General features: G+C 45.2%; 1 protein-coding gene across 2 annotated transcripts in view; it reads left to right on the top strand.

Moving 5' to 3' along the window:
• The first annotated feature begins 620 nt into the window (after nt 1-620).
• FCHSD2 (FCH and double SH3 domains 2) overlaps nt 621-15,193 on the top strand; it is a 121,938-nt gene continuing 107,365 nt past the window's right edge. Inside the window, exons 1-2 of one of the 2 annotated variants that reach the window (XM_088051948.1) lie at nt 621-876; nt 3,116-3,213. In XM_088051948.1, the coding sequence (XP_087908074.1) occupies nt 856-876; nt 3,116-3,213 (119 nt within the window). In that variant the 5' untranslated portion in view covers nt 621-855. The remainder of the gene's footprint in view (nt 877-3,115; nt 3,214-15,193) is intronic. The other variant, XM_005524085.3, reaches the window with a different exon arrangement.

Here is a 15,193-nt window from a genome sequence, read left to right as displayed (position 1 = left end):
ACCCCCTTGTGCAAACCCCAAATCCTTCGTGTACCCCCTTGTGCAAACCCCAAACCCTTCGTGTACCTTGTGCGTCCCTCACACACCCCCGTTGCACACAGCCCTGCACATCCCACAGCCCCCCTTACACCCCTATTGTGCAAACCCCACTGTGCATGCTGTACAACCATCCGCACCCCATCGTGCAAACCCGTGCACACCCCATCGTGCACACCCCATCGTGCACACCCCATCGTGCACACCCCATCGTGCACACCCCATAGCTCCCCATGGTGCCCCACCCATAGTGTACACACCCCATCGTGCCCCATCGCGCCCCCTCCCCTCACGCCGCCGCCCCGTGGCGCCCCCCAGCGGCCGCCGCGCGCGCCGGGGGCGTTCCCGCCCCGCCCCTGCCCATGGCGGCCGCTGGGGGCGGCGCAGGCCCCGGTTCGGCCGCTGGGGGGCGCGCGCGGCCGCCGCTCGCCTTTCACGGCGTTCTTTTATTTTTATTTTATTTTTTTTTTCCTTTTCCTTCCTCCTTTTATTCCACACCACCACCCCCCCACCCCCCCCAAACACGTCTTTTCCCGAAGTCTCTCCCCGCTCTCCCTCCGCCGCCTCGTTTCCCTCGCCGGCTCCCCAGCGCCGGGACGTTGCTCGGCTGCCCGTAAGAAGCGGCCTCCCCCCGCCATCCCTCCCCGCCTCCATCCCTCCCTTCCCCGCTCCTCCCGCCGACCGGGACTCGCCCCGAACCGGGAGGGAGACGCTCGCTGCCCGCTCCTCCTCCTCCCGCTGCTCCTCCTCCTGCAGCGGGGGCCGCATCCTGCTGCCGGGGGGGAGGGAATTGATGTGGATACCCAGCGCAGCACCACCATGCAGCCGCCGCCGAGGAAGGTGAGCCCCCCGCCCGGCGCAGGGGGGCTGTGCACGGAGGGGCCGGGGGGCGGCTGCGGGGGGTTCTGGGGGGGTGCGTCGTGGGGAGGGTGGGGGGTAGGGGGGGATGTGGGGGTCAGGGTGGGCTGTGAGGTGGGGGAGGCTGCGGGAAGGTTGGGAGAGGGAGCGCCAAGTGTTGGGAAGGGAGTGGGGGGGGTGCAGCGGCGAGCTGGGGGCTGGGGGGGCTCTGGCGAGCGTGGCCCTGCAAGGTGGCTCCTGGGGAATTGTCGGGGGGCTGTTGGGGACTGGGCACGGAGGGCCGGCGTGGCGGTGGGGTGGGGATGGGATGGGAGTGAGCTCTGGAGGTAGGGCAGGGCAGGGATGGGGAAGCACTGGTGAGGATGGAGGCGCAGCGGGGCACGGACCCCCATCTCCAGCGGGGGCTCTCTAGGGGAGATGGAGGGCTGGGAGGGGGTCAGTGGCTGCGGAGGGCTTGGCTGCATGGGGGCACCGAGGTTGTGCTGCCTGTGGGGTGCTAGCACGGGGATTTTGGGGACTCGTGCCGTGTGTTGGTGCCAGCAGCGAGGGGTTGGTTGTCTTGGGGAAGAAGGTCACGTCTGGAGTTGATCCAGGGACTCAGACTATCCCGGCGTGTGCCAGGAGCACACAGGAGCACACAGGAGCACACAGGAGCACACAGGAGCACACAGGAGCAGGGACAGCCGGAATTGTACAGCATTTTCACACACGTTCCCACGTGCGATGGGAACAACCTGCAGACGCACCGGGGAGGCTCTGCGGTGACCCTGCGGGCCGTGGGAATGTGGGGTGCTGCCCGTCAGGGCTACTGGTGTGGGCGCAGAGGCAAGCAGGAATGGAAATTTGGGATAAAGGCTGTGCCCGTTGTGGCTTGCCTGGGTAGGCAGGTTGGTATCTGGGAGAGCTGAGCTGGAGCGGGGTCTTGAGGTGGTCCGTGGGGATTTCTGAGCCGGTCATTTTGGGGCTTGTGCCGAGCGGTCGGGCCGTGGGGAGAAGGGAGAGTGGAGAGGATGGAGAGGCTGCTCCTGTTCAGGGAGTCCCGCGGGGCTGAGATCTGTGCCTGTTCCATGTCCGTGCTGCTGCCCGCTTTGGGCTGCTCTGGGCCGCCATGGTTGGCGGCCCCGCGGGGATTCTCCCTGTGGATCTGGGATTTCTCCGCGGGGAGAGGAGATTGCCCGGTTCTCCACCTGGCAATCCGCTGCAATAGTGACCAGGAGAGGAGGGAACAAGCAGCATTCCCTTGTCATGCCCAGAGCTCCCCAGCAGCCCTGGCAGGCGGCTGCAGTGAAGGTCTCTCCTTGGCTCATTCCTGCCTCCCAGCCTCTTATTTGAGGGGTGGGCTCTGCTTTTGTCAAACGAAACCAATTTAATTTCAATTATTTCCATTTCACTCCGTGTTTGGTGGTTTATTTATTTTACACGTGTGTCGTTCTTTGCCCATATTATTTCATTTGAGCTTATTTCCATTACCTGGGTTGTGTCGTGTGGGTTTATTTATTTTGAGTTGGGCTTTTTTTATATACAGATAAAACCAAAAATGCTGAAAGTTCACGTTAAAAATAGATGCTTTTCCTGCTTAAAGTCAGGGGCATACATGCGATTTTTTTTTTTTGGTGTCATGTGAAAAACGTGTCTTTATGTGATGTTGTGGTTAAAACATGTCTTTATGTGGTGTTGTGTGTTGCTGGTGCATAGTTTTCAGAGTTAAAATAGAGAAGCTGATGAGATCCAGGATGGGTTTTTTGCCTGGGTAGTGAAGAACAGGGAGATTGGTGCCCTCTTCCTCTGTGAATTTCTCATCCCTCTGCAGTAACAGTTTGGCATTTCTGTCCTCATGAATGCATAATGTGTTCAGAGATATTGGTGATCATTTTTAGGCCGATACATGGATTCCCTGTGATCACTAGAGGGCTTAAATGCCAAGACCTCTCATTTTATAAAAAACAAGATCAAAACAATTCCAAGGCTCCCTTCCAAAACCAAATTGTTCCCAATACCTGGGCCATTGGCACCCTCTGCCAAATTACCAAGTAGATTCCCAAAGTATTGGAATTTTAGCTTTACAGGATCTCAAGGCTCAAAGGAAAACTGCACCAGTACTAAAAATGTAAAGCCGGTCTTCTGAAGCCTTTTCCAGTTTGGTTGTTTGCTTGTTGAAATGTGACTTGAACTACAGAATATAAATATAAGTGGTCCTTGGGTTTGTTTGGATTTTTTGTAGGTGAAAGTTACACAAGAGCTGAAAAACATTCAGGTTGAGCAGATGACAAAACTTCAGGCCAAGCATCAGGCAGAATGTGACCTACTGGAAGATATCAGGTAAGGCTACAGAAAATGTTACCAAAATTCCTTTAAGGTCCAGTTTTTGGAAGAACATTTGAGTTACAAAATTCAGGAACTGACGATGGTATTTCCTCTTTGGATTTCCTGCTTTTAGGCTGTTAAAGTTTTGACACAGCTGGAAATTATAACTGGAGCTAACACAATGCAAACCATTTTTTCTTCTCTTCAATGGGGGAAATGTTAAAAGAAACTCACAAACAACATCCAAAAAGCATTGGTCTTTTCAGCAGTATTTATTTTCATAATATTCTGAAACTTTGATTTACCAGTTGTAAAAGGCTGCTAAAATTACTAAAATATTTTAAAGCCACTGATGATTTATGTCTCACTAGAGATAGCTTTGAAAAGCACTTTAAAGCAGATTGCATTTTTTACCAGAAAGTTACAAGAAGATATTTGCATTTGTAATTTAAAGCTCTGCATGGGTTCAAAACAATAGAGACAATCCACACAGTATCAGTTGTGAGGGTTTCATTATTCCTTTTACCTAATGTGATTTTCTTCTCCTGAAATTAAAGGTTTGCTTTTAACAAGATGTGGTAGCAGTGGGTACCTGGCATTATATGGGGGATTAATCATTCCATTTCCTGTAAAATATTCAGCAGAAGTCCATTGCTGCCCCGCTCTTTTTGGCAGTGGATAGTCCACATGTTAATTATTTAAATGAGATTTCCTGCTTGATGTTTGTATATTAAATGCAAGTGCTTGGCTTTGACAGATGAAGTTCTGTTTGTCTCACTATCAGCGTCCTCCATAAATCAGAATGTCAAGGCTGGAGCCTTTTCTCCCCCTTGTTTTTTTGGGTGTTGAAACATTTTTTTCTTTGTATGGGAAAGATCACAGTGTTCATTTTCTCAGGTTAAGATTATTCTGGGGAGTGTGTAACTCGCAAATGCTGAGTAAAAAGTAACAGTAAAAATCCAAGGAATTTTTCCCCCTTAAATGGAAACTTATTTTTACAGCATCTAGGCTGGGTACTGCTGCTCTAGCCCAGGTTTTGTCAGCACTTGCTGTTTTTCAGGAGCTTCTGATCACTTCAGTCTGTATTCTGCTGAAAGATGTCATAAGCCTGTGGATACAAACCCAAGAAAATGTGAAAATGCTGGCTTAAAATATTTTCCTTCAATGTAATTTAATTTCTGCAGTTAATTAAATTTCTGAATTTTAATGTTGGGGATTAGGAAGCTGGGTTAATATGTTTAATTCACTCCCATGGTCACTGAGTGTGTTCGGTGCTCTGGTTGCAGAATTGCTGCGTGGATTTACAGATTAAACATTCTTTCAGTGTGGGATGATGAGATGGGGTACGACAGCTCTGTGGTGTCAGTGATTTGTTCAAATATCAGATAAGAGAATCAGAACCAGGGAATTTGGAGTTAAAAGCATTTGCTGAACAAGCCCTGATATCGGTGTGTGATGCAGAGGCCTTTGAATTGGGAAGGGGGAAAGCTTTGGGGGCTCCATGGTGCTGGTCAGGGTGTGATGCTGCTGTGAGAAGCTGGGTGTCAACCTCACCCTAATATCCCCTGTAATTTATGGCTGGATTCAGAATATGTGGCCACCGTGGTTCCGGAGCGTTCCAGAAAGCTGGAACCACACACAGGATCGTTTTGGTCTCTGGAAGGATGGTTTGTTTGTACAGAAAGCACCCTGCTGTTATCCAAAAGTATGGAATTTGAGCAGAGTGTCATTTGTTTATCAAGACTCAGAAGAGTTTGGATCCTTTGGTAGCGTTTTTGAAGCTTTTGGGCACTACAGGAGCACAGCTTTGTACTCGGAATTCCAGAAACTGAAGCGCTGCAATGGCAACAGGAAACACTGAATCAGGGCTTGCAAAGCAGTGATTAAAAATGCATGTTTGAAAAAGTTACTTTATTGTGAGTAATTGCTTCATTTGTTGGCACATAAATGCAAGCATTCAAATCACATTTTTTGTATAGTAAGAGAAGTGATAGGAGGAAAAGATCAGAAGGTTCTCCAGCAGAATACATCTATTGTCTGGTGTATTAGCAGATGATTTTTGGCAGTCTACCAATCCATAAAGCACGCTTGCAGTTCCAGCAGCTTTGATATCTTTATGCAAAACTGGGGATTCTTGGTCAGGGTCTAGGTGTATGTGTGTAACTACCCTTTTTTTTTGGATGGCTTTTGACACTATGTAAAATTCTAGTATTTATTTTAAAAAGTACCAAATGTCCATTTGTCTTAACAAACTGTGTTGTGTTCCTCTGTAGTAGCTCAGCAGCACTAAAGCTGAAGTCTCTTTCCATGACTTGACAAGACTCTAATAAAAAATGTGTTTGAAATGTGTTAGCAAATAGATTTAAAAATACATTTCTGTGTTTATAATCTCTGTTTGGCTCTTCGTGTTACATTTATTCATGCTTAGTGACTGGGGAATTTGGGAACAAGTGATTCAGGATGCTTTTAGGCTTACTTTTAGGCATGTCATGTGTTTATCTTCTGTAGCTCACTGAAGCTATCTCATGCCTTCATGTGGGAGATCTGTGTTGGCATTACCATAAAAAAGGTTGTCTTTCTGCCACTGGGATGGAGGAAAAGGTTTTTTTCTTGACAGGTAAATATAAGTTTTGTTGCTGTGATCCAGAAACCCTTCAACATTTATGGCAAGGAGTCCTTCCCTCCATCCACACTGGCTGCTTTTAGGCAGTTAATTATTATTAGGAGTTAATTTTTTCTTTTTTTTTTTTTTGCTGGGCTACATGACTGAATTTATCAGAGGTATTAGCAATATTCATGTATTTTATTTTGGTTTTAAGATTGCCTTATTTAACTGATGGTAGTAAGTAAGTCACAGCCAGGGTCTGGAAGTGCTCTTGGTTTGCTGGGACACAGGGATGCTTTCCTTTTATGTGTGTACCAGTGTCTGCAGAATTGTAAAGAACTCTATGATTCACATTTTAATTCAGCTTGGCATTTCTGTGAGGTATTTATGTGCTACAGACTTTATAAACTCATTAAGTGATAATTGCTTTACATTAAACATTGGGTCTTGCTTTTTCAAAGGCCTGGGGTCTGCTTTTTTTTCTTTTTTTTTCTTGTTATGCCTTTTCAGGTTTTGCTGAGGAATCCTAAAATATCCTTTTTAAAAGTTCTTCACATTTCTGTTTTGTGTTTATGTGTCTGTTTTAACTTTAATCTAGATGAAAGATGTAGGGCCAGGTCCACTGGCCCAACTAATTCTGAGGCAGCACAGGGTGGGTGATTTCTGTGGATCAGGGGACTCACCCACCTGAAATCAAACCTTCCCTGGCTTTTCTCCCAGGCTTTTTGAGAAATCCAGTCCCTGGTCCAGTGTGGCATGAGAGGGAAGAGGAGTGATGAGTAGCTGAGGAAGGAGAGGGAAAGCAAAGCTGCTCAACAGCAGCCCAGGTTCACACGGGTTTAAAGTCACTGTGTAACCCCAGCCTGATGGCCCTGTAGAAGGCACAGCTGCTGCTTTGTGAGTTACAGCTCTGGAAAATTCACCTTATTTAAGTCTTAACTCGTTTTGGCTGTCTGGATGTGTTGATCTACGTTGCTTCATCCTTTTAAGTCGTTTGAAATGAGATGTAAAGATTGCCTTATTTGTGTCTGAGGCAGAGTAACAATACAGTCCTTTCATTTGTTGGCTCCTGAATTTATTTTTTTTCAGGGTTTTTTTCACATTCATAGCTTAAAAGGAATTGCCAAAAAGAGAGGCTCACAATCTACTTGTGCTCCTGATAGGGGTGCAAATCTATGTACAAATACTTCCTTCTGTTTCCTTCCCTGTTCTGTCCTTGTGGTTTCTGCCTCCTGACATTTTCTTTTTGATAGAGTTTCATTTCTCTGTGTCATTCACTTTGCTGCTGCTGCTTTGCCTTTGTGGGGTGTCCTTGTGGGTCCCTTACTGCTCAGAATGTTGTGTGATTGTGTGATTTTCTATCTTCCACCCTCTCCTCCAAAGCTCTGCCTTCTGACGATTCCTTCTTCCTTCCAATTTCTCAGCTTTTTTTTTTTCTGTTTTTTTCTTCCCAGGTGCTTCATCTCCTCCCTTTCTTTAACCTTGTGAATTTTAATTAGTTCTCTATTTCTGAGATTCTTTCCTATTTAATGTTCATCAGAGCTACTGAAGATGTGTTAAGCCAAGTGGGGAGATCTTGTGGCTCTTCCTTAGCAATCTGAGCCCTTCCCTGCCTTGGATGCTGTTGCTGGGCTGTCCCTCCTGCAGGTTGTGAGGGAAGCAGTAATTCCAGGGTAGGATTTGTGTTTCTGTGCCCAGGATGAGGACAGAGAACTCCTTCGATGCCTTAGCCTGTCATAACAAGCCAGAGCGAGCAGCGCAGATATTTAAAAAAAGAAAGTAAAAGTATGAATGAATTTACATCTGTGGCCAGCCAGTTCCTGCTCGTTTTAACATGTCATTTTCTGTGCTCAATTATGCTTCATGGAAGCTTTTGCTGTTGGATATACTTTGTACTCCCTGGTGGAATTCGTGCTCCTGGAATCTGGCTGGCTGTGTTGGCAGGTTCCTGATAAAGGTTTATGGCAGCTGGGGCTGAGTGTGGAGTAGAGACCAGCAGCAGTTCCAGTTTTAAATACAGCAAATCTACAAGATCCCTTAAAAGATTCTGTGTTAGGGAAGAGCCTCGTGGAGCTGTGGAAGGAGGAGCAGATGGAGAAAAAAAAGCTGTAAAATAATAATGTATTTACATGTGTGTGTAGCCATATGTATTAGAATTCTGTGAGAGATTATGAATAATTTTGAGAAATCTCTGCTTTTCCTGCCCCCAGGCATGGTGGTGGTGAGGAGTTTACCTTTCTTCCTGTTCTTTCCGGTCTCCAGCTGCAGGGAATGCAATTTATTTGGATATTCCTGAACCTGGGCTCCAGAGCATGTTTGCCTCTGGCTAGTGGGTGTCTGATAAAGCTCCTTTTTAAAAAATTCATCTATCCACAAGCAGCTCCATCACTTTTTTCCCTTTATCCTGCTGAGAAATGTGTCCTTCCTTTTTCCTTCAAGGTCATTCCCTGCATTCAGCAGATGCAATTCTTGCCTCTGGTGTTTGGGGCTTTATTTCAGTAGGAGCAGAGTGATTTGCTGTGCTTATAGGTTCTGAAACCTGCAAACCTGCCGAAGTGGAAAGCAGCAGAAGAATCAGAAAAATTCCCAAAAACAATGTGCAATATGTTATTTTTTTCTGGATTTGACTCACACTTGAGGCTTTCCTTTGTGTGACTGGAATATTTATTTCTTTAAAACTTCCAATTTTCTTACAAGCTGATGACATTTCTTTCCTCCTGGGTTGATCTTTCTCACCACTTGTGATTATTGTGACTTTATTTTGTACTTTAAATTTCTTTCCCAGGCTCTGCTAATTAGTTGAGGACACACAATTCTTTGCTCTAGCACTAAATAAGCAGAAAATTCAGAATTTTTGAGAAAAGTTTGTGCAGTTACTTCTGAATAATATTCCATATAAAGATACCACAGAATCTGTGGTCTGGGCACGTTACCTATAATTAGTCAGGGCTTTAATGAGATGCTCACATTCTTGACGGAATTAAAATCTGGTGATGTTTTGACTGGAACTGTTTGAGGGAAGCTTGGAATGTACTTTAAAAAAAGCTGTTGCCTACTGGGTGTGGAAATCCAAGTTCTGAGCAAAAAAAAGAAGAGTTTCAGTATAAACATGGCCACAGTGTAATGATTCAGGCCTGTCTTGGCACAGTGGAATTGAGAAGAGGACCACATTCCTTCTTTTTTTTTTATCCCTGACAAACAAAAATTAATGGATCTCCTGTTTTAGTATTTCTGAGTACCTTTCAACTGATGGAAATTAAATAATCAAAAGATGATATTTTTTTGTTTGCTTTTTCACAGCAGAACTAATAGCGTAAAAAACGCCCAAGAAACCATCTCTCACATCAGAATGAAAACTCTTCTTTTCCCCGTTCTTTTTCTCTGAGGTTTGCGTTTGAATGAGCTTTTTTTTCTCAGAGCAATCCCAACACATGCTCTGGAAGTCTGATTTTTAAAGACTTTCAGGAGAACCTGGGCTTGTTCTGTTAAGCTGTGGCTTTAGTGTGAGTTTGTCTTCCAAGACATAATAAGAGGATTTAGATTCTGAGTACAACTCCTTGCCAAAAGTTGCATTTTCACTTTTGACTCATGCCCCGTTTTTAAGAACGAAGTCTTTAGTTTGCAGAAAGTCGTGTGGGTTTGATTTTATTTTTTTTCCCCCCTGAATTTTATCCGAGCATGGCTTTTCCTGGACTTAACTCTTGTTTTTCACCACAATGTTACTTGGCAGAGCTCTGGGAAACCAGCAGCTGCCATGAAGTCCTGTAGAGTTGCCTTTGGTACAGATTTTTGTGGGGACAATTGCAATGTATGTTAAAATATATGGCTCAGGGTAGTTCTGAAGGAACAAAAAGCACTTCCTTTGATCCACTTGTTCAAACTCAAGGTGTTTCTTGGGTTTTTATTCTTCTTCATCGCATCACCTCTGTGGTGAAGGCTTTCCCTCAAGGCTTTTCATCCCAGCTCCTTGAAACCCCTGTGTGTAAAGGGGAATGGAGGGTGTTGGGGACATCCCAGAAACGTCATGATAAGCTGTGCTGGAAAGAGGAAGAACATTCTTCCCATTCCAGGCACAACCAGTGTGGCCTAGCCTGATTTCCTATGGTGGCGTGTTGTCACAGAGTCATGGAATATCCTGATGGAATGGGCCCATTAGGATCATCCAGTGCAACTCCAGGCCCTGCAAACACCCCAAAACCTCCCCTGTGCCTGAGAGCGTTGTCCAAAGGTTCTTGAAGTCAGGATTGGTGCTGTCTCCAATCCCTGGGGAGCCTGTTCAGTGTCTGACCCTTTGGTACCAAAAGGTTTATTTTGCACGTTTTGCTGCCTTTGCCAATATCCCATCAGGAAACCTCAGAAACCTTTTGCCTTTTCAGTGCTAGCATCCTGAAAAACGATGGGAATGGGATTATCAAATCCCATTTTTTCCCAGAAAAGGTGCCCAAGTACTGTGGTTATCTTGGTTGCAGAGAACTTGGTGTCCTTACTTGTCATTCCCAGCTGGTCCTTGGGATCAGCCTCTCCTGCTTCCAGTGAACTTTTGACCCACCTAATATCTTATCTTACATGTCGTGATTTTGGTTTTCTGATGAATATGCATCTGATTTTAATTTTATTTTTTTTTCCTCAGTAAAATCAATGACCTTGTTTAATCATGTTGATTGCTTTCTGCATATGAAAGGACACAGAAAAAGTGTTCTGCATTTACACTTTTAAAAACTGGCATTTGAAAAAAGGCTAAAACCTTATCAAACCCGAGTTGCTCTGGTCAAATGTTTGCGGTGTAAACTGGTTTATAATGGCTCAATGTGGTGCTTTTCTGACTGGTTTTTATAGTAGGTTTTAAAATTTTAATAACATTTTTTGAAAATGCATGGTAAGAATATATTAACTTGGGGGCTTGTTATTGACTGTAAGCTTGTAAGTGTTGGGTTGTGTTTATTTATGGAGTAAATGCAATATTTCCAATTAAAACTTGAGGAAAGAGAGGGAAAGTATTGAATTAATGGTTGTAAGTCTTGGGTTGTGTTTATTTAGGAAGCAAATGTAATATTTCCGATTGAAACTTGAGGAAAGAGAGTAACTAAAGAAAAAATCTATTGAAATCTAGCTATTTTTTCCCTGTGTGCTACTGTAAGCATTGAGATTCCATTCTCAGACTTTTAAAATTATTCATAACCTTCGGAGACGTTCCTTCTAAGAGCCTTTGGAGTTATTTTAAGCGATCCTTTCTTTGTGCCACTGTGAGAACAGTTTGGGCCAATCCCCAGTGGCTCTGAGAAGGTTGTTCACACACTCCTCTCTCCTCCTGCGCCAGCTCCACCAAACATCCTTTTAATGAGACAGACAAAACGCACTGCTGTCTAATTTTATGAGCAGAGCTCAGCCATGCAGAAGACTTTCGAAGATTTATGGTGGTAAAGCCACTAAGTATATTTATTTCTAGCCAGATGCAAGCCAGTGTTAGTGGGGAAAATGTTGGCACTTAAGGCCATGTTTAAATGCGTACAATCCTGAGCATAAATAAGATTATTTGAGAGGGCTCTGCTGTGTTCTGTTTCATTTTTGAAGGAAAAAAAAATGGAGGAGGAGGAGGCAAAAAAACTGAGCAAGCCACAATTTTTCTTGAGGGTATGATACTCTGAGATGAGCTCAGATCAGAAGTGCCTTTAAAAATCTTTGCATGTAAGAATGAATCATATATTTGTAGAATGGTTTTGGGGGGGAGGGGGATGTTAAAACTCATCCAGTGCCACCCCCTGCCACGGCAGGGACACCTCCCACCATCCCAGGTTGCTCCAAGCCCCATCCAGCCTGGCCTTGGACACTTCCAGGGATCCAGGGGCAGCCACAGCTTCTCTGGGAATCTGTGCCAGGGCCTCCCCACCCTCCCAGGGAACAATTCCTTCCCAATATCCTATTTAATCCTACCCTCTGGATAGCCCTGTCCTTCTGTTGTGTCAACTGCACTGCTTAGCTTGGCGTCGTCTGCAAACTGGAAGTCTGAGAATTCACTTAACTGTATAAAAGGTGGAATTACTTTTATTTCAGGGTTTGAGAGTGACAGAGATGAGGGGCTGAGGTTCTTGAAAAATGAAATAAAATTGACCCCTATTTTTCAGTCTTTCAGCAGGGAGTAAAATAGTTGTAATCTCTTGACATAATTGCGAATTTCTGTCTTGAAACATTGCCATGTGTTACGCTGCTGAATTTCTGTTAATGTTTGACCTGAAAATCATTCTCATCCTGAAGCTAGGCAGAGGCAGAAAAGACAGGCTAGATTGCCATGTGAATTTAAAAGAATATTCAGAAAAGCAGTAACAGGCAGTGTTACGGTGTCTTCATTTCTAGCAGCTGCTTTTTATAGTCCTGGTGTGTTCCCAGCCTGGTTTTAGCCTGTGTTGTCTCTAAATGTACTTTGCTCATTTTCAGCTGTGTTGCCACTGGTGAGAAAGGGCATAGATGGCAGTGGCTTCCCATGTTATTTTAATGTGCTTGTTGTTTATGAAGTTTTCTTTAATGTTAATTGATCTTGTGTGATTGTTTCTAATTATCTCTCTGTGATCTGAGCTGGCTGAGTAAGAGGACAAGTACATATCACTGCCTAGTAACACCTAGCTAAGAAAGAGGTCCTGCTTTTGAATTTCCTCTTTGTCTTCTCATTCTTCTTCTGTTCTTCTCAACTCTATTCAGCTGGAGTTGTGTGAAGAGAGATGGGACAGGGAACGACTGGAGAGGATCCAGCGGGATGGGAGCACCTCACTTATGGGGAAAGGTTGATGGAACTGGGCTGTTCAGCCTCGAGAACAGGCAGCTGAGAGAGGATCTTACCAATGCATACAAATATTTGCAGGCCAGGTGCCAAGAGGATGGGGCCAGACTCTTTCCAGTGACAGGACAAGGGGAAATGGGCACAAACTGGAATGCAGGAAGTTCCCCTTGAATATGAGGAAAAAAACCTACTGTGAGGTGACAGAGCACATGGAGGAGGCTGCTCAGAGAGGTTCTGCAGTCTCCATCTCTGGGCTTATTCAAAACTGCTTTGGGTGAACCTTTGGCTGGGGAGTTGGTCTGGGGGAGCCTCCAGAGGTCACTTCTAGCCATAACCATTCCATGGTTTTGTGATTTGGTGAGATTAAGAGAGGACCATCACAAGGGTGTTTTGGTATTTTTTGTCACAAGTCACAGCAAAGCCCAAACCTTTGAATTTCAGTAACTTTATTGATCCAGCTCCTGTGGCATTGGTTTATGGTGGTAAACTTAAGGTACTTCACTGTACCAACAATACCAAGATGCTCTTTAAAAGTAGATTTGCCTCCAGGGCACACCTTGAAAGACCCTCCCATCCAACCCTACAAGGCGAAGGGAACCTGGATGAAGTTACATCTGTATCTTGAAAACCTCCACAATGGGGACTCTATGCGTCTCTTGGGGGGTTGTTCCGGATACTGATGCTCTCTCTCTAAAATGTGGGAATTTGGGAGCAAAAGATTCAAGGCTCATGGTTTGGTTTCCTCTGGATCTCTGAGCAATCTCGTCTTCTCTTTGCAGTTGAGAGAACATCAGTTCTCTGTGTAGGAAGCATTAGTATTTTTGGGGTACTTGTACAACTAGTGTCTTTGGGATTGTTCGTGGGAGTTGTAGCTGTTCCTTGTATCCCACATTTCCACCCAGTAACAGAAAAGAGATGAGAGAAAAGTAATTTCTGCAGTTGCAGGAAGACTGGTTTGTACCTTCTTCTTAACTCTTTTCTGTGTGTTTCAAATCAAAGCAAAAGCTTGGAATTGTAACAGTGTGGGAGGTGTTGAGTCTCTCGAATCACTATAAATAGTGGCAGACTTGGGAGGACTTGGGAAAGCTTGGAAAGTGCTCTAGTTCCCTTTGGGAATCTCATTTTTTTTCCTCCTGTGATGTACAGGCTTTCAGGGGAGCATCTGCCTAAAACCTTCTGATTTGGCTTAACATATGCAGAGCTTGTGAATGATGTGCATTCTGTTCATTTTAGGTTAAAAATGCAAACAAACTTTTTCTAGACATTGTTCATCCATATTTGTATTAACTGATGTGAAAGCAGATTGTAGTTAATTGCTATGAGCTAATCAGCTGCATAGAAAACAATGAAGGCCCTATATTCTAGCTTTTCTAAGCATTTGAAGCTTAGGCTTTTCTGCTGAGGAGGTGAACGTAATCTTTGTGATTAGAAGAGTTTTTCATTTGGAAATACGCAGAATTTTGACTGTAGCATCCAGACAGTGGTTGAAGTTGGTGTTGCAGTCTGCCTTTTGTTGGTGAAACGTGGCTGAACTTGATCCCTAATGCCAGAGGAGTTGAATCCTCTGTCTGCTGGGCATTTTTGGTACTCAAAAAAGAGTTTAAAAAACCCGCATAAAGACTTTGGACATCCACTAATGTGCCACTGATAAAAATGTCCTTTAATTCCTTGTCTGCACGTGCTTCCTGTGTGCTCCCTCTTCTTTCAGTAAGAGGCTGTTCTCTTCATCCTAGCAAAGAGGAGCGAAGGTACCGAGCGTGGCTGTGTTATTATTCCTGATTTCCTGGGGAGACTTGGACTTGTGACTTGTGTGTCCTGCAGCCAAGGTTTGCTGTTCCTGCAGGGCTCTGCTGTGCCTCAGGAATGCGGCCGTCACAGCGCTCTTTGTTCCTGAGTTTGGGGTGGTGTTTGGAGCACCCCAGGCCCGGGTTGTGAAGTGCCTCGAGCTTTGATCTGCCCTGAGAAGTTCCTTTGAGTTGGTGGGGGTGCTTTGATGTTCTCTGCTCACTGCCTGCCAAGTCCTTCTGGTGGAGGTGCAGTGCAGAGCTGTTGTCCGGTTCAGAACCAGGACCTCATCTCTCCACGCATCCAAACACTTCTTAACTCTCAGGGAGCAAACGGATCTCTCTGCTGGAGGAGTTTGTCCGTCGTAGTTGAGATTTTTTTTGGTTCTAAATTTAGCAGGTTAGCTCAATACTGTGCTAGAGGAGGGCTGGGCCCTTTTGTTGACACAGCTCGCTGGATGTTTGAAATGCCTTTTGCCTTCTCTGCACCCAGCTGTGCTGCTGAACTGGCAGCCCAGAGGCAGCCGACAAAAAAGGCTGGGAGAATTGGGATTGTTCAGCCTGAAAAGGGAAGCCTTGAGATGACCTAATTGCCCCTTCCAGGACTTGAAATGAGCCCCTAAGAAAGATGGAGAGAGACTTGAGACAAGGGCATGGAATGCCAGGACAAGGGGCATGACTTCAGACTGCTAAAGAGCAGGGCTGGTTGGGTTTTGGGAGGCAAGTTCTTCTCTGTGAGGGTGGGAAGGTCCTGGCACAGGTTCTCTGAGAAGCTGTGGCTGCCCCTGGATCCCTGGAAGTGTCCAAGGCCAAGTGGGACAGGGCTTGGAACAA

Source organism: Pseudopodoces humilis, chromosome 2 (assembly GCF_049639895.1).
Source record: "Pseudopodoces humilis isolate 2021_Gansu_Grassland_sample_001 chromosome 2, ASM4963989v1, whole genome shotgun sequence".
Taxonomy (NCBI): Eukaryota; Metazoa; Chordata; class Aves; order Passeriformes; family Paridae; genus Pseudopodoces; species Pseudopodoces humilis.
This window is presented reverse-complemented; position numbering and strand designations above follow the sequence as displayed.